General features: G+C 40.8%; 1 protein-coding gene across 2 annotated transcripts in view; it reads left to right on the forward strand.

The window, feature by feature from the left end:
* The window catches only part of LOC100749456 (bone morphogenetic protein 1-like), a 55158-nt gene that overhangs the window by 29659 nt on the left and 6011 nt on the right, over positions 1 to 19488 (forward strand). For both annotated transcript variants that reach the window (XM_033323870.1, XM_003493720.4), the window contains exons 2-8: positions 5628 to 5780; positions 5882 to 6086; positions 6978 to 7253; positions 16559 to 16951; positions 17211 to 17389; positions 18552 to 18782; positions 18988 to 19218. In XM_033323870.1, coding sequence (XP_033179761.1) covers positions 5974 to 6086; positions 6978 to 7253; positions 16559 to 16951; positions 17211 to 17389; positions 18552 to 18782; positions 18988 to 19218 — 1423 coding nt within the window. In that variant the 5' untranslated portion in view covers positions 5628 to 5780; positions 5882 to 5973. The remainder of the gene's footprint in view (positions 1 to 5627; positions 5781 to 5881; positions 6087 to 6977; positions 7254 to 16558; positions 16952 to 17210; positions 17390 to 18551; positions 18783 to 18987; positions 19219 to 19488) is intronic.

Raw genomic sequence — 19488 nt, forward strand, 5'->3', positions numbered from 1 at the left:
TGCGACCTCGTTAACAGAAGGGTGAGATATCGACGTCGACTCGGCCCGGTGGGCAGGATCGTGTTCGCTAATTTCTAGATAGACAAATTATTCACCGCCATTAATAGGACACACGCCAACATTACGTTCAACGTAGGGATGAGTTCGATGTACGCGGTCCATGACTGGATTAATTAAAGGAAATCGATCGGGTCTATCGATAAGATATAGCCGGGTAACAATGGCGATCTCTCGTGTTCCGTTCAGTTTTTCTTCCTCGCAGGATGCCCTTCGTATTGAACTGACGCGAAGAAAGAAAAGATAGCGTTCTTATTGTAAGTGGTATTGGCTTTGTAGTAGATACGGAGAGCTCGGAGCACAAAACGTGGTACAAGTGACGAAATCGATGTACACAGGTTTTTATGAGCCCGCCATTTATGAATGTACTATCCGTATTACGCGAAATATCGTGAAATTTTATTCGCATTGCTAGGAGACTCGGCTATCACGATTATATCTATCGGTAGAGTTTGAAACAAATCTAGAAACGTATCTGGAAAGTACAAAATGTTTGACAAAGCGAAACACTGGAATATTTCTTTCAAAATTGGGAAAATTTTAATGTTTTTGTTCGTTTGAAAAATTCTATAGGGGAAACGTATATGTTCGTATATTTAAACAATAACCATTTTATTCGGACGATACTGGTTCTAGATGTATTATATTAGACATTCATGACAGTCCTTTCTATGCAGTGGAATAATTTTTTAGTCGGCCTGTTTCGTTGTTGGCTTACGTTCAATTGCGCGATGTACGGGATTTCGTATTGACCTAGATATTACGCGAGATCAATGTATTTACCGAGCTACATAAATCTTACGTTGCGCGGCACACACTGTGCTAGTCTCGCTGTAAAAGCCTTGACTTTATACGAAAACATTTCAATAACATTTGCGTAACTTTTAATTGATAATTCGGTTTATATCTGGCGATCAGCTTCAACGATAAATCTGTGTCATGTTTACTTTTATACAATGAATACCTGGTAAACACTTGTTCAATCCGTGATTACAAATAAAAAGGAGGAAGAAGGAAGCCCTGAAAAGCGAAGTATAAACTTCTATCGAACAATTAATATTGACACGCGACAAACATTCGCATTTAATGTTGATCTCGCGTGGTACATCGATGTTTGACCAATATTTATGCGATCTCAGGTCAACATTTACTCGATTCGCTTTTAAACTCGTGTTTGCATCTGTGGCGGAGAATGGTAAACGCGGTTCGACTGATTAATGAACGAAAGAATACTTGAATAGCCTATTTTCTCCCAATGATTTATTTTCTCTGATAAATAGTGCTTCATCGGTGAGAAACTTAAAAATTTTCCCAGAACCGAGGTGGAAACATTTTTATTAAGAATTAACTATTCAATTGGGATGTATTTTCATAAAAGATAAATGTAAGTCGATTTTTCAATTTCCATTACATTTTTTTCCTTGTTTTCATTAGTTTTTCATATATTGCACGTTCGTTCTCTGTCTAACAATCTCCCAGTGTTTCTCGTGTTTAACGGGATCGATCTTTATCCTCGAAATGATGTTTCGTTGCCCCGCTGTAGGCGATTCCGCGTCATATTATGTCGTACAGAACTACAGCTGATCAAACATGTACTTTGTTTGAGATACACAGTCTACGTTGAATATATTACAACATGGCTACATAATACGTGTTTTGTTAACCATACGTTAGATGTTGGTCGCTGCACGTAGATAATGACGTTGTACGCTTATCTTTGTTTTTTCAACTCTCTTCAATAAGCACTTTCACATTAAGAAATAGGCAATGTAACAATAACACGTACTATATAGAAACGAATGCTTTAAAATTCACATTCCAGTCGCTGTAGATAGATTAATTTCGACTACGGTCAATAGGTGAACTCCGATAAGGATAACCTCTTGAAGTAAAAACGAAGTAATTAGGTAGTAATTAAGCGTTAGAGAAAATAAGTTAAACTTGATAATAAATTATAATTTGCTCGTTATACCACTTCTTCGAAGACATTCTCCAAAGAGTAAGTTTCGAATAATGAAATTTTGATATCTTTAAATATTCCTCTTTACTTGCATTACAACTTCTAAGTACACAGATACCTTGACGACTTTGCAGTAACAGTATGTGCATTTTATCAAGGTGTAGGATTTAACGACGAACTGGTAATTAGAAGCAACACTTATTACCTTTTCGTGGAATCACCAGGCTGTAAATTGCAGTGATACGACATTGACCCTCGGTCAGTCAAATCAGTCTATTTCGATAAGAACATCTATAGAAATAGAGATAAAAACGCGCGATATTATAAAAAATATTAATTTCTCATATTTAGGAAGTTATCGAAATATCGAGCATGGTACGAAGAAAAGTTTAAGAGAAAGCATTGTCTCCCGCCGTTGGTTTCGATGGTTCTGGTGGCACAAGTTCTATCCGTGACGATCGTTACAGCGGCTCACCGAATTTGTGAATGAGAACGAACGCTCTCGAATCGAAGTAACAACGGCGTCGTTGACACGAATCGCCGACGAGTGTCATCGAATACTCGCGACTCGCCAAGTTCCGCTAATACCTGAGCCGTTCAATGCGAAGCCGCGTGAAAAAGAACTTCGCGAATAATTGCAGGAAATTTTCGAACATGAAATTTATCACGACTCTCGAAACTCGAACGCGCGATATTTTTCAAACAATTAACGCCGTTTTGCGAAATTACAATCGACGAGAGAAAAAACACAGTATATTTCAAAGCATTTCTACGTTCGCGATGACGGTCGATCGGAAGGTGCCATCGTCGAGAAAACAATTTTCTGTAGGTGGAAAATATACGAACGACTGCCCGTAAAAATTATACATAACGAAATTGTTTCCTCTGAACGAGTCGAAACAAAGTTTCAGTTTTAGAGCGCTATAAAAGATTTGGAAAATTATTAGATAAGTATGCAGTAGTTGACGAAAGTGAACATGAATCACGTGTATCATACAAAATCCTTTGTACGATACGCGTAATATATTTAAAAGAATGTCTATAAACGTTCAATTATTTTTGCGAGCCACAGTATGTACGATTTTTTAAAAGAACTCGTAAAAAAACAGTTTATGAATTTTTACTGAAACAAATAACTTCGTGATTTGGTTAAAAAAGAAAGAAAAGGAAAAAAAAAGAAAAAGTAAATAGAAAAAGGGAAGTGAGATACGTCACTCGTGCTCCGCGTAGTAAGGAAGAAAATTATTACTCAGATGAGCACAGGTCAGTGCGGCTGCGCGTAAAATTCAGAATTTTTCACAATAGCCTTCCGCTATGAAAACACCGATAAGCATGACCGCGAGGGTATTTCGTCAACGATACCGAGCAAAACCGCCTGCCACCGGGGGTCAAAGGCCAAAAACGAAGCGTACGACATGTGGAATGCTGCAATCTCACAACGATCGTGGAATCACGCGCGCCGACTCCACTCAATTAGACGTTTATACGCTTCCATTTCACCAAAATGCAGCGTCGACTGGTTTCGTGCGAATTATACGGATCTACCACTTAACATGATATAACGTTGATGTACCACGATGGTGTTCATTGTTGCTCGTTTGCACGTTTAAAAGAAAAGGAATCGAGAGGTCAAGAAGCGTGTTATTTTTAGCAAGTTGATAGCAGATCGTTTGAAATTTGTATTTAAAACTTTATCGACAACTATGAGCAACCTGTTACCGAAGGCATTCTCAGAAAATAAGGAGAAAGATCGATGGTTTTCCCAAAGTGTTTTACGAGCTAAAACAGGTTCGGTAGGCATTTATGCATCGTAATATAACTATTTCTCATAAAAATTGTTCAATTGACTACATCGGCACATGAATTACAAACGTTTATTGTTAATTAAGACGACTCTTGGCGTGTACCGTCATTAATGTGGTAATCAGAATTGATTACGAGCAGTAAGAAGTGTTAGTAAACATAAAAATTCGATTATCCAACTATGTGCCACGATTAATTCGAATAATCAAGATTTCGCTAATTTGTTTTTTATTATGACAGGCATTGTTTGTCTATAACAGTTACAGAAATGGCTAACGCAGCTTTTATTAATATTGGCCAGTTACGCGGATATTGCAACGCCAATAATCAATGAATAGTTGACACGAATTTCTGATATTCAAATATCGTACATTAACAGCTATTTCTTGAACGATGCTTTAACTTTCCCAATAAAGATAACTGTCCTCCGTTCAACGTCCTCCTCGTTTCTTATATTCGATTCATTCACGTTCACCCCGCTGGTTGGGTTCTTTACGCCACTTATAATCCGAACGAGACGAGACGAGGTCGATAGAAAGATCGATGCTCTATAATAGGCTAGCAACTTGTGCAAAGCTTCCGATATTTTAGACAGATTTCCATAAAACCGTTTCGTTTAATTCCACTTTCTTTTCCGAGCGATTTCCTCGTTCCAAAACAGGAATAGTCGAATCTATTTGATCGAATCAACATTGGGAACAGCAACGATCACAATCCCTTTCGTCTCGATCATTTAATTATTTCTCCATCGAGCATCTGACTCTCTAACTAATAATAGGAAATCGACCAGGTGGTTGACACGGAATTGAATAATCCTTCTTTCCAGCAAAGCGGTCTTCGTCCTCTGTAAACGTATCTTTTCTCGGTACGTGTCGTTAAAACCGAGTGGAAGAACGATAAAAGACGGTGGTCGATCATTCCTTACAAGAGTACCTTACGTGATTTTTCAGAATCTTCGGTAACTATTTTACTTCTTTCCTGTTCTCGCGCGATCTATTCGAACGATTCGTTCCTTTTCTCGTCACGAATCTTCGACCCGCTCCTGATAGCTGATAACGCGACCGAGGCTGTTTACATCGGTCGAAACAACTGCAGTCGAACAAACTCTCTCTCTCTTCACCGATAACACCACGTTCCATGATTTATGAACGTTGATAATAAGGCAATGCGCCATGCTATAGCAGCCGAGTGTCTTGGAAACTCGCTATCCCACAGCTGGTATCGCTAACAAGACATATGGACGGTGAACGTCGAAAGTCCGAAGCACGTGCAGACGGGGGAATGTAAATTCGAGAATTACGTGGCCACCGGAGGGTAATGTTCAATCTTTGTCAGCACGCGCACATACGAGATTCGCTGGATACGGTGGATCGCGAAAGCGTCAGCTCCTTCCGTGCTGCTCCTCAAATACGAAATAACGAAATTCCCGAATACGAGTCGGATTCACCAGCCAAGTATGCCTGCTCGCGATTAAATGGCATTAACTCGATGTCAGATGCGTATCGTTACACGCACGAGAGGGAAGGGTAAATATTTCGAACGTACAAACACAACTTGGTTAGAAAGACGTTTTGTCGTAACGAAAGGTTATACGGATAATTATAATTATAATCGTAGCAAGAGTAATAGTACTCGGTAGATGCGCAGAGGGAAGAATCGAAGATATTAGGATTAGAAAGAGTTGAAAAATACAGCAGAGAAACGGGAGATAAGATAAAACGAGCGTAATCAATTATCCGTAGTCTAGTCATAAGCTTCGTATCAAGATAGATTCATGAATGTGTGCGTCGATATGTTTACGTTCCAGGTGGGTTTCTGGGCGATATCGCGCTGCCGAATATCAAATACGAGACCGAATGGCGACAGCAAAAACTCAACAAGAGTTACCTGGAAGAGCTGGAGAAGTATCGGGACGAGGTGCTGAAAGAGGGTCTCCAAGTCGAAGAAGAGGGTCTTACAGGTAAAAAAGTTTTCTGCGGGCAAACTTTTCCATCATTCGGATGGTATATCCGTTAAGGTAGCCGGTTGGTCGATGTATGCTAGCGACAGGTGTCGTTCCAGAGATCCTTCAATTTAAAAATGAGCATGACGCTAACGAGGCGCATCAGGAGAACGAGGAGATCGTGGCTTCTCAAGAGAAATCCGAACCAATTATGGTGGACCGGAATCAATACAGCATGGACGGCGAGCTCGAGGGTGGATTCAGTTTTAACGCGAGGAACGAAGATGCTAGGCCTGGGGTGAGGGACGAAGGCGTTGAATTCAGGTAGAGCGGCACGAAAATTTCACGCGAAAGTTACGCGAACGCTTCCAGCGTGACGATGATCTGAGATTTTCAACTCAAAATACGTGCCATGTCACACCACTTAGGTGGTAACCTTTCTTTCTCATTTTCTCCTATTTCTTTTTTTTTTTTTTTTTTTTGAGTATGGGACTCGGACAAGTTAATTCAAACGCCAGGAATAGCGAGTTTCGCTTCACAGAGAATTTTTTAATGCGAAATGCTTCTACATTATTGCACCTGTTTCTATCCTCGTGTAATTTTTAAGCTTTTTTTCGTAATGAATTTTTAAACGTATATTTTGTTGTGTAAGAGCAGATTTAACTTTTTTAATGGTACTCGTGATTTCTGTTTTCGAGAGAACGAATTATTTTAATAGACGATATTACGTATACGAATTCGTAGAATATTTTGTTGGAGAATTGGTCGGGTATTTAAAATAAACAACAGGGTGGTGATATGTACATTTATCTGAAAACCTACGAAACGAAGCGATACATTTTCGTATTTTGAGTGCCAATTAAAAGTATTTAGATACCTTTAGTATCAGTAGTATTAATTAAAAGCGGATGATATAGAATGTATCTTGTGCCCGCTTTACATGCTTGTCGATGTTATGTTGCGCGTATATTAATTTATTGTTCTGCTGGAAATATTCTATAAATGACACGAGTCTCGTTTATGGTACAGGTTTTAACTATCTTCCTCCGCATTCTATTGTAATTTTATAGTAAACACAAATTTCACAAGACAGACAAACTTCAATTTTGAACACTGAATTTCTGAATTTCTAAGTTAAATATTGAATTTGTAGTTTCTAATTCCCAAGGTTTCGATGATTTTAAAGCGGTTTCGTAAAAAATATCAAATGTTTAGGCTAGAATCAACCACCCCACCAACCAAGAAAAGACATTCCGCTCGAAAACAAGGGCGTGAAGCCTCGCAAACGGCGTCGAACGTGAACGCTACAAAATCGATGGAAGCATTTTTGAGAACGTCTCAAGAGTTGAACGCGTTTCCCACGACTACTGAGAACGTGAATCAAATAAAAACCACGAACGTGGAAAACGTCGAGGAAGTGTTCACCATTCAACCGGAAAGCAGCACACGGAACGCATCGAAACGGCGTCATCGTCGTCATCACCGTAGAAGGTACGAGAATTTCTTTACTTCCCCTTAATGATTCACGCTTATCGTACGTTTGTATTCGAAAACTTTTCTTTTTAAATATAACTTTGATCGAAGAAATAATAATTTAAATTTTAAGAATACGATGAAGTCAGCGTATTCCGATTTTACGCGTTTAGAAAAATATTATTCGCTTCTAGAAATAGATATGCATGCGAAATAATTTTATAAAAAAAAACAAGGAAATCATCTTATTTCGTGTAAAGCACATTTGTCAAGGAAAGTTATCGTCGGATCGATTGAAAAGGTTTTAGAGTCTGACAGAAATTTATAGCGTTTAGATTACCCACAAGATGTTAATATTCGATCGATGTACCAGGAAATATGAAACAAGTCAGAAATTTATAAATTGATATCTTTCGAACTAAATCCTATCTCGTATTTTATTGACCACGCTGCTTGGCCACGAAAATGTTATATGAGATACCCAACTTGCTCATGTTCCTGGTTAATATTTTTCCGATTTCATTTTAGGAATTCGATAATGACATTTCTAACGTACTGACCTATAAAATCTAATGATTAAGCGGAAGAACTGGATTTTACTTTTTGGAATAAAACCAGTGGGAAACGTTTTAACAAAAGACCTCCAAGCTGAAGTACCCATTGGGAAGTTAAAAAAAGAACCATACTCTATTTCCGATAGAGAAGTGATTAAGTGTATTGCCGTGTTCGATAATAGAGTTCGCTCTTTTAACTCGCACCCTCCCTATCACCAACAATTTTCCGCTGGTAGGGCTACTATGCCAATAACAATGGTCGTCATCGTAAAGCTGGAAAATGGGGACCGATAGTGCCGGTCGGGCATTTTCAGCCCTTGAACTGCCAATAACCTGTCAACATCGGCACACTAGTGTCTCTGACCGGTTGCGGATGTGTTCGTCTATAGATTATGCGCTCCTCTCTGAAAACCTACGGGGGATGAAGACGAAAAAAGGAGTAGAAAGGACGATATCGGTAAAATGCACTCGAGAAAATCCGGGTTTTTTAGTTTCACCGGTAGCTTCCGTAAAACTGCATCTTTTATATTAACGTCGATGAATAAAATTTTCTAAATCGAGTTGGTTGCGTAATAACATTCGCTTTCGACATATTTTTTATCGTTATTTAAAACAGAACATGCGAAAAATTTGAATTTCAAGCGTACTTAAATAAATCCGGTAATGGATACAGGAGATGCCAGTAATGAATACAACATCTACCGGTATTAAAATTATTAAACGATATTTAATATTAACGTTAAAATATTCCGATGAAATTTACTACCGACATATATTAAATTTTAAACCGCAAACATTGATTTCTCGATTTCCTGCGCGTTCTCTCTTGTGCTCGCAAATCAGCACTTCTCGGTTATAGCTTCTCCTCGTACCTTTTTCACGCTTACAGTGATACTCGGCAGGCTTACGAAAGCGTTTATTTACGACCTGAGTTCGACATCATGAAACACGATCTCACTGTGATCTCCCAATGAAGCTACGGAGAATTCTGGAGAGGATCAAGCAAGAACCTGATACCTTTGACGTGGTCAAACCCTGTATCCGCAGAAATTTCTACCTTCATTTCCGTGTGGCTCTCTTCTACCGAGTACCTCTTAAGCGAAACGATTAAAAAGCACGTTAAAAACTCTTCTTCGAAATTCGATATCGAAACTTTCTGTTACTCAAAAAATTTCCACGATATTCAAGAAACCTTAGACGTATTTTCTTCTGAAAGGTACTCGTGTTACAAAATGCACCTTCGGACGTTTAAACTCTGAACAGAACGTATGACGACAGTAGCTGAGATAGATGAAAGATCAGAGATTTAACGACTAATCATTTAAAACGTGTTCTTAAAAGCATAGGAAATTTGTGACGAATCATACTCGACGAATTACCGAGTAACAATCGCTCGTATTTATTATTATACGTATAAGTAAAGTCGCATGAATGAAAATATGTCCATAATAAACGAACGAACGAATAACCTTCTCCGATCCCCTGATAGAATCGTAAAACGATCAATTACATTGAGGCGCAGCGGCCGTCGAATTGCCACGTAATTATTGAACGCAGGAATTCCAATTAAGAAAGCGAGCGCGAACGCATTAATTACAGGGCGATAAGGAAGTTTTGAAATCCGCTTTTTCCCCTTGTCGGCCAGCGGAGGATCGAGTCGAGCTGTAAATTTCAGTCAGCTTCGAGTATCGATTAAAAACGAGCGAAGCTCAAGACGCATTAATTTCTCCATCGGTTCAATCTGATCTGGTCTTAAACGTTTTTCATTGAAGGATCCGTGAAGACGATCATGCCACGGGGATAACTTCTTCTTATCGTGCTCTCTCTATTTCTTCTCCCCTTTTCTTTCGCTCCAATTTCGACCATCGAGCAAATGAAGACGCAAAAAGGTGAGCAGAGAGGAGGGAGAGGTAGATAGAAACCGATGGAAAAAAAGGAAAAAAAATGGTTGGAAAGGAGAAAGATGGGATTCGAGTGATTTATCGAGATCAGTCGGAGAAAATTTCGTATTCAGCGAATACGTCGGTCCGTCGGTGGTGAATCGGTCGCCGTAACTCATCATTTCCCTCTGTCCTCCGTGACTTCCGTCCTAGCGCCTCCGGCTGCGCTTGACTCTTTTCGTTGCGCGTTATCAGTACCGCGAGATTATCGTGCGCTTGTTGTCTATTGAACTATGGACAGTGGAATGGACGGGTGAAAGGGGATGAATTTAAGGCGCGTTTCGATGAATTCGATTAAAACCGCGCTCTCGTATACGCGTCACGGGATCGTTCGTTCGAGTGAATTCGATTTCCTGGGATAAATACGCAAGCTCGATGAACTGGCTTCGCTTCGAATATTTCTACATTTTGTTTGACGGGATTGATAATAAGCAATTTAACAAACCGGTAATATACTGATATTAACTGCATTAACTCTTGTTTGTTAATCATTTTAGATGTTTCGAAATTTAATTTCCTCTTTGGTGTCAGGTTGATACGACGATATAAAAATTGGATACACGGAATCGATTTAACGGAAATACGAATAGTTAAATAGTTCGCGTTGCTTGCAAGATGCAAACGAGAAGATTAAATACTACGTTTTAAAGTATCTGTTCGTTAAATTTTCTACAAAGTTGAAATTTCCTGTATACGTAAAGCTTCGTTTATATCGATTGCTTAAAACAAATCTCAATCAAATCCGAATGAATAATATGTCTAAAAGAATAATTTGTCTCGTGTTGTTTAAGAAGAACGGAGAAGCTGCACCGATGAAATTAATTTTTCTCATTAACGTACAAGTCGCGCTGAAACAAATCACGATTAATTTAACACCCGGTTCATTAATTAATTGCCAACGAAGCACTCGCTCGAGGCGACATAACAAATCACAAGGGTTGCAGGCTCGGCGTTAATATTGATATATATTAGACGCGGGCTTTATTCAGTGGTGATAAGTTACGCGGAGGACGATGACAGTAAAACGGACCGAACAAAACAGACTCTTGGGGGGTGAAAAATATCAGGGACGCGAGAAACGGGGAAAACCGCGAATCGCGTTTTCATTGTCGTTCCGCTGATTGATGAAAAATCGTGATTCGTTAAATTCTAAGCTGGGTCGGGCTGGATTATTTCAGTATGGCCGGGACACTGATATATTATATTGTGGTTTATTGCTTGCTGGTTAGGGGAGGGTTCGACCGCCAGTGTAGAGAGATGGATCGACATTCGAAGGGGTGGTAACTAGCACACGTCAAAGCTAATAGAATGATCTATGCGTCTCGCGATCGTTTGATTGAAATCCACGTCGGGTCAACCGATGGTGTTCCTCCGATAGAATCGAATGGTTCTCTGAATGCAGCGTGAAAGAGAAAAGGATGACATACGGCCGAGTCGCGTGACTTTTCAATGAATTTAGCGCCGGCTCGATCGAACCTGACGAGACTTCCGGAATATATGCTCGTTCGGGAACGTGATCGTGGAACGTTCGTCCAAATTGTGAAAAGTAAATTTCCTTCCTCATAACTTACCACTTTTGTAAGCGCCAATTCCGATGATTTAATTTTTTTAACTTTTATCTGAAAAAGAATATTCTCCTATTTTTAGTTTCAATTTAAAAATATTTGTTTTACTAAGATAAGAGAAACGCTATCGCGGCCAAGATCATCGAAATGTATTCCCTTTTAGTGGCGTGTTCCTTTTACCGTGAAAGTATCAGCCACTGACTTTGCTACCGCCGGTAAAACCTACTCAACCCTAGAAACCGCTAAGGGTTGGAAGTTTCGACATTGGGATTTAATGGATACCGAGATTGGAGCGAATCGCGCGATTATCGTTACGTTTTAGATCCAGGACTGCATTTGCCGCAACCTCGACAAGATCGTCGCAATGAAAACAACGGATTGCGGGTTTTGTTGCTCGCAGCACGAGTATTGCTAGACACGGTATTAAGCGAGACGTATTGTTTCCAGCCCCGGATATCTTCGAAGCTATAGCAGTTGACCTGAATTACGAAACAGACGCGACGTCTAATTTGTCGAAACATATCTTCCTTGACAGCAACATACATAAACGCAGAGACAGAGAGCAAGGAAGAATCTTAAAAAACACAGTGCAAGATGTCCGAATATTTGCGAGTCATCGTATGTATTTTGTATTCGACGAATGGTGTAATATATTCTATTCGTTAATTATTTGTTATCGTTAATATTTTATTTGTTTAATACGTAAAAGCGAAAGATATTCGGCAAGAACTCGCCTTCTAAACTATATTATTTCGCAATTATCCGGGAGTTTCCGAAGGTTTCTCAAGCCTTGTTCAATTTGTTTATAGGACAGACCGCGTACATCTTTCATTTTCACGCTGGAAACGCGTCAAGCGGAAATCGCTTTAACACAAATAATCGTTCTTTTGCCTTCGTTAATACGGCTAACGTTGACTGACACTGACAAGTATTACAAGCGGCGCCAGTGTCGAACCGAACAACTGACTAAAACAGTTTCCTGGAATCAGTTCGAGTAACCTCACCATTAATCAACACCTGCTTCAAACCCCTGTTTCTCAATTTCTCAATTTCCTGGAACAACCCTCGTTTTTCCATAAAATAAAACGTTTCATTATCAACTGTCGTAAGTTCCGAACAACTCTGTCCTGCGATATAACGTATCAATCTCTGGCGATTCGTGTCGTGTTAACAAAAGAGTCACGATCGTAAGGGAGCGTAATAATGGGATTTCGTGTTTCAGCGCGAATCGAGACCGAAGAGATATTTATTTCATAGGACAAGTCGCGAGGATCTGAATCGTAAAACTCGTACCATGCCGCTGCTCTATAACGACGGCTGCGATCGTAAAAGTCAAAGAAACAAAACGAAAGGGAGAGAAAGATCCTCGGCGAAGACTTCGAGTAAACGTTGTTAAAGAAAAGCGCTCTGTCGGTTTTCCACCAGCAGCCGTGAATTTCTACGATTTACACGTACACGAACCACACCGTTCTTCTTCCTCTCTCTGCCTCTCTCTTCCTCTCCCTTTTTCTCTGGTAGTTCGTTCACGAAGCTCGCTAGCGCACCCTTAATGGAGGCTGCTCGCTCGCTCGCTCGCTCGCTCGAGGCCCCGTTAATTAATTGTAATGCCGCGCCGATTCAGAAGCGCATAGCTTGACTGCTGCCGGTCGAGAGTCGCCGCTGCAAGGGTGGTTCACCCCTCGCGACCAACCTAGGGTGGGGAGATAGGAAATCCGGGGAGAATTACGCCCCGCGGTAATTAGTACTAATAAACGAGGGGCAGAGCCGTGGCACACGCGTGCGAGCCTCGTTCCGCGGCAAGCTCCGATGTTTACGCGAAGGGGGCAAATTATTTTTCAAAGTGTCACTCCCCTCGCAAGCCTCACCCCCGTGCTCCACCTTTTCTCCCCTTCTTTCCGTTTTCATACCCCCTAACCCGATACCATTCGTTTTCGCGGATTCGAACCGAGCAGGGGACAGGATAAATTGTGTCCCTGCTTTTTGCGAGCGAGTTTATTTTTTGGCGGATTCTCTGATACAGGATTACGAGGGGAAGGCGATTGAATTTTCGGGATGAGGTGATTCACTAGTTTGGACATAACCGAGGGTTGGAGCCCGGCAAGCGAGATGATTTGATTTTTGTCGGAGATTGTTTTGTTAATTGTTAATTCGGTTGATAATTTCTGACTGGGATGGTGAGTTGCGCGAGTGATGCTTTGGATATTTCAAACGGTATAATCGTACATTTCACTAGATCGAATTAAAATCTGTTCTTTCGATGATAACATTTATTTCGTTAATGAATCTCGCTTATCGCTCTTCGTACGAAAACGTTTGTTACGGGTTAAATGACGAAAAAGCGTTAGATTGAAATTTCTACTAAGCATTTTTCGGGGCAACATTTTCTATAAGATTTTTTATAAGAAACTCTGTAACGAGGATTAACTATCCAGTGGTCTTTAGACAAGCTCTCTATCGATAAAACCTGTGCTAATCCGCTCATACGAGAAGTATCTCAAATCGGTGGCTTAAAGTTCTTTCGCTATTTTGCCTCGTCTCTACGAATGAATATGCATGCGGCACACTGCCGTGTGCCCGTGAGATATTTGCCAAAAGATTTTATTGCGTTTCCTCGTATTATGCAAACAGAAATGCGGCTAGTACAGACGTAAAAATTCTTTTTTTTAACTCCGTTGAAGAGGCTACGTTATTCCAATATGTACGACAAAGTGTAAAACACCACTTGCGTTTTCAGTGTACATAGTGTACGTTTCCGCTTCGTTATAAAATAACCAAGCGTATGAAAAGAAATCTACGCCAAAGTTTTAATTTTCCTTTTCATTAAAACGAAAGATATCTCTTAAATCTTTTACATTTAATTGCGAACTCATTTTGCATGTTTCATTAAAATTCAGCGAAAGATAGCGACCCAGTCTTCTCACAACATTTCCTTAGGACCAAGAGGCATAAAATCTCTCAATAGGAATACGCGGTTAAAAAATGTTCTTCGTTCAAGAAACTGTTCCAGATTCGAGAATCGTTTTGACCGAGTTCTAGAATTCGAGGGTTGCCGATATCGTATACCTCGATGCAGGAAAGATTTTTTCCTCTATCTAGTTCCATATCTTTAAAGCTGAAATTCTTGCTGATATCGTGCCTCGTAAGTGCGGAATCGCCGATATCGAAGACCTGCCGGCCTCGAGATTCTGGATGTCGTTCTTATAGAATCCTCGCGACCTACAGTCATCAGTATCGAACCTTACGACGGACAAGTTTTGTATTGAGTTTCGTAACACAAAATCCTTGGCATCCAGTTCCTCCGTACCAGGCTTATCGTGTTTATAGAACCGAATGTCTTCTGCTATCCATTTTTTATCCGTTGCGTCGTCAAGTTATTCCAGCGACCCACAAAACTTAATAGAATCTGTATCACGCGTGATCTTTTCGCATCACGTACATATTTTCGTACGTCGCGAACACGCTTCGTGTTTCTCACTCTGAAGCAAACGAACGAGATAAAATAAATATTACAGGGAGGAGAATACACACTCGCTGTTCGTGACGAAGAAACACTTTTAGGTTTCAGCACGTCGTCGATCAATCTCATATCAGCACAATTATCCGTATTTACAAATAGCGAAATTTTTGGTGTAAAACGGTGTACCTTTTCCCCGAGCGAAAGTCCAACACGGCGCAACACATAAATACACGTTTCATCAAAGTTGGAATTGGACACTTGGCCGGTCAGTTCGTTAGCCACGATTGCTTTTTTCCGACCGATAAAGGGGTGTCCGCGGAGGCCGCGCGGCCGAAGGGCCTCTAAAAAGCGCGTTTGTTCCAGGCCGGTGGCAATTTCATCCGATATCGTAAAAAAGCTCAACTGCCGGTACATTCAATTCGCGAAGCAACGGTCCGCTTTAATGCCGTGTTTCGCGGCCATTTTTATAACCGCGAACACCTGTTTTCGCGGCAGCTTTGCCTCGTTCCTCGTCGTTTCGTCTCGTTTTTCGTCTCCTTGTCGCTCTCCACCGTTTCGTTATAAACGAACGTGCGTTCTTTTAACTTTCACGAGACGCGATACAATCATAACAATTCGCTGCGAGTCCATAAACTATTTGGTCGTTATCGAAGTCAGAAGAGGATTGCACCAGCCGGTCAACTTCAACCCCGTTATCCGTCCGGTTATTTACTCAGTAAACATCCGGTGACCGATGTTGATTATCCTTTGAAACACGTGTGACCGTTTTACGACGCGGCACACGATCGAGCGTACGATGGAAATTGCTATTTACAAGACGATAATGGAGTAGGTCGCGGGCGAACCTCGCGAAACTTCGACAATAATATTCGATATTACGCTAATAGGATATTAATAAATGGCAAGCAGGCTTTCAACATTAACGATCCCGGTATTCCGATTACATTAAACATTTGATGGCTGCTACTTTGCGCCGTAAATTTTCCGGTCTTACAGCTTTTTAACGACCCCAGCGTTGAACGTTTCGATGCCGCTCTTGTGAGTAAATTTTCCGGTGTTTCGTGTTTCCTTTTTCTCTCTTTCTTTCGCCATTTTTTCTTCTCTTTTTTACGAGTTTCTTTTTGCCCCTCAACCCCGAAACCTGGCTTTTTTCTTTCGCCAAGAGAAAAAAAGGAAAAAAGTAGGGGAAACTCGACCAGCTTCGCGTCACGTAAATAACGCTAGAGATCGTAAAAGCACGACACGAGAAGATTAACTGGGGAATCTCTTACCCTTGACGGGAACGATGTTTCGGCGAATATGGAATAGCGGGGAAAGAATGCGATTCGACGAAAATTGAGTCGAGAATGAAAATTTAGACGGGCCCCTTTACGACCGTTTTAGGTGGTTCTCTTTAAGCGGTTTCAAGGAGGAAGTAAGTGATATAAACCTCTTACGACCGTGCGTATCCGATTAAATTAAGCGATTCTCATTTCGCGGTATTTGGTTCTGAAGATTATAGGCCGTGGATTTTCAACAAATCTGGCAATCACGCGTAGAAATTTTCAAAAGAGCTTCAAAAAGTATTACGGTATAGTCACAATAGCAACATTTAACGAACTTTGCTTCAGAGTTATATTATTCCAGCGAAATATCGCATAATAAAAATAAAATATCGAAATAATTTTTGGAAAGTATCTTTACGATATTTCTCTAGAGGATTGCACAATGAATAATATCCAAATTGTTTAAAAGAGAAAAAGGAAGCAAAAGAAGAAATACAGCAAAAGTCAGGGAAAACTAAATCAATGAACATATTCGTTTGCAGAGCAACGAAAAGGAGGCATCGTGGTCGCAAAATTCCCCTAGTCAGGCGAGATTTCGATGACTCTTCAGACGAGGTAGTGTCATTGCACGATCGACAGCTACGTTCGATAGAATTTTACGACATGGAGCATAAACCAAAGTATTCGGCAAACAAACGCGGCACCACAAGACATAGATTTTCCAGTAGGACACGAAGAGCCGCGACAGCACGCAAGGAACGTGTATGGGATCACGGAGTGATCCCGTACGAGATCGATGGAAATTTTTCCGGTGCTCACAAAGCCCTGTTCAAGCAAGCCATGAGGCACTGGGAGAATTTCACTTGCGTCAAATTCGTCGAAAGGCTTCCTCAAGAGCATCCTAATTACATACTGTTCACGGAAAGGCCGTGTGGGTGAGTTTATTCGTTCATAGATAAGAAAAGAAAGAATATTTAAATACTGGTTTTCCGAAGAAACTCATTTTCCATAGCACGTAGCAACTTTGATATTCTATCGTTGTAATAGTTTCGGTTCGTCAGAAAATTACATATTTTTCTATAGTTTCTTGCGTAGCAAGAGAATGTGATGGAGAAGATAGTATCTTTCGATGTATATCGATCTACGATTCATTTGCAGAATCTCTTTCATTTCGCTTTTGAAATAACTTCACAGATGTTGCTCGTTCGTCGGGAAACGAGGAAACGGTCCGCAGGCGATAAGTATCGGGAAGAATTGCGACAAGTTCGGAATAGTGGTTCACGAGTTGGGCCACGTGGTTGGCTTTTGGCACGAGCACACGAGACCCGATCGCGATCGTCATGTACAGATTATCCGTGACAATATCATGTCTGGTAAGTGAAATTTTTCCACCGCCGTCACCTCTCTTCCTCCATATATTCCAACAAAGTATAGTTCAAATAAAGCCAAGTTACAAAAACAAACTATTCTATTTTCATACCTACCTAAGATCCCATACACGCTAAGGATGTTTCATTCTAACCATTAAAGGAACGTATAAACGTACTTTAACGATATCGAATCACAGCAGCGTCGTTTCGCGAACGCTCTGACGTCGTTACCAGCCTCCGATGTTTGGTGAACGTGAGAAGGATCCCGCACGAGGAGCATGGCTTTTTGGTACGTGCTTGACTCTCGATTCCGTTTCAGCTAGGAAATGGCCGCGGCGCGGCTTTACCTTCGCGAATAGGCGAATAGATATCCGTTTTAGATTAATGGACCAATTTGGCAACGGGGTGCCTGGCAAATCTCACCAATCATTAGGGATGACAACTAATCGAGGGCCGGTATTCTAATATTTACACACGATGTGACAGTCCCTGAACGGGTGATCGCATCCCGATTAATGGATACTCATAACAGGAATGGTAACGAGCTGTTTAATTAGCGAGACCCAGCACCATCTGTTTAGGCGGTGAAATTACACCTTCGGTCACGCAAGCTCGCCTCGGCTCGACAAAATCGCGCGAGGAACGCGCGTGCCGTTGTTGTGGTTTCGTTAAGGTTACTGATCCGTTTTCGATGATCAAACAAAGATCGAAACACCGGCTGCAGCCTATACGATCGATTAACACTCGAGACTCCGTCGAAACGTGGAATATCGTCCGCGCAACGTTGCCAGACTTTGTGTATACCGAAAACGATTGACAATGTCGAATGCCGCTTTGGAAGCAACTGGATAGTCGATGAAATCGACCGGCTTTGTTTCTTCGATGGCACGTCGAGTTACCAACTACAGTTACACAGAGACAGTTATCTGACGCTAGTTCTCGATGCTGTAAGCGTCAGATGTTTGTCGATTCGAAGTGGTCAATTTGGATCTCGGTTGACGATCCTGACCTCGTATTTCGAATGTTTGCGTGCACGTACGATATAATGCGCGATTATACATCAGACATGCGAAAGCGTACGAACGTTAGAGATTAGTCTGTATCGATTTGCGTGCGTATATTGCATTAACCATCGTTTAATGGAATTTTAAAAAATTCTTTCTAGGTCAGGAGTACAACTTCAATAAACTGACAGAGGAGGAAGTGAATTCACTTGGTTTGCCGTACGATTACGATTCCATTATGCACTACGCGAAGAACACGTTCTCGAGAGGGACGTACTTAGACACGATTTTACCAATGGAAATTCATGGCAAGAAGCGGCCTGAGATTGGTCAGAGACTTCGACTCAGCGAGGGGGATATCGCTCAGACGAACCTTCTTTACAGATGCTACAGTAAGTTAATAAAGATACTAGTCATTTTTGCAATTACTGGAAACGTATCAGGATGCTTTTACCACAGCATTGATTGTAATTATCGATATAACATATTTTTTTTTTTTTTTTTTTAGTATATTACAGAGACCAGTATTTTCAGCGAAACAATTTACCATTAGCTATGAGCTTTTGAGTAAATATCTTCTAATTTGTATTTTCACAGAATGTGGCAGGACGTTTCAAGAAAACAGTGGGAGTTTCGGATCACCGATCTTGGATCATCCGAACAGGTCACCGCCAGTGGAGGGCGAACGATGCGAATGGAGAATCACGGCGACCCACGGCGAACGAATAGTCTTGAACATCACGTCGCTCGATATATTTAAGAGCAATTTTTGTCGCAGCGACTACTTGGAGATCAGAGACGGATACTGGTTCAAAAGCAACGTGCTGGGTAAGTAGAACGCGTGATAACGAAGCCGAAACACAAAATTTATACTTATCCCCGGTCCGACTGTATCGCGGGTATATATCACGAATATTGCATTCACCACGGCTAAGGAAATTCCTGCTGGCCTTATTTCGACGTTTCTATAGAAAATCCTGTTTACGAATATATCCACTATTTCTCTTTTTTGCATGGCAATGATTAACGGGCAGAAAATGATGTTTTTAGAACAAAGAATACGATAGCAGGTTTCGTTCGAAATAGTAATTTATCGAA

The sequence above is a fragment of the Bombus impatiens genome, unplaced genomic scaffold (assembly GCF_000188095.3).
Source record: "Bombus impatiens unplaced genomic scaffold, BIMP_2.2 scf_1275, whole genome shotgun sequence".
NCBI lineage: Eukaryota > Metazoa > Arthropoda > Insecta > Hymenoptera > Apidae > Bombus > Bombus impatiens.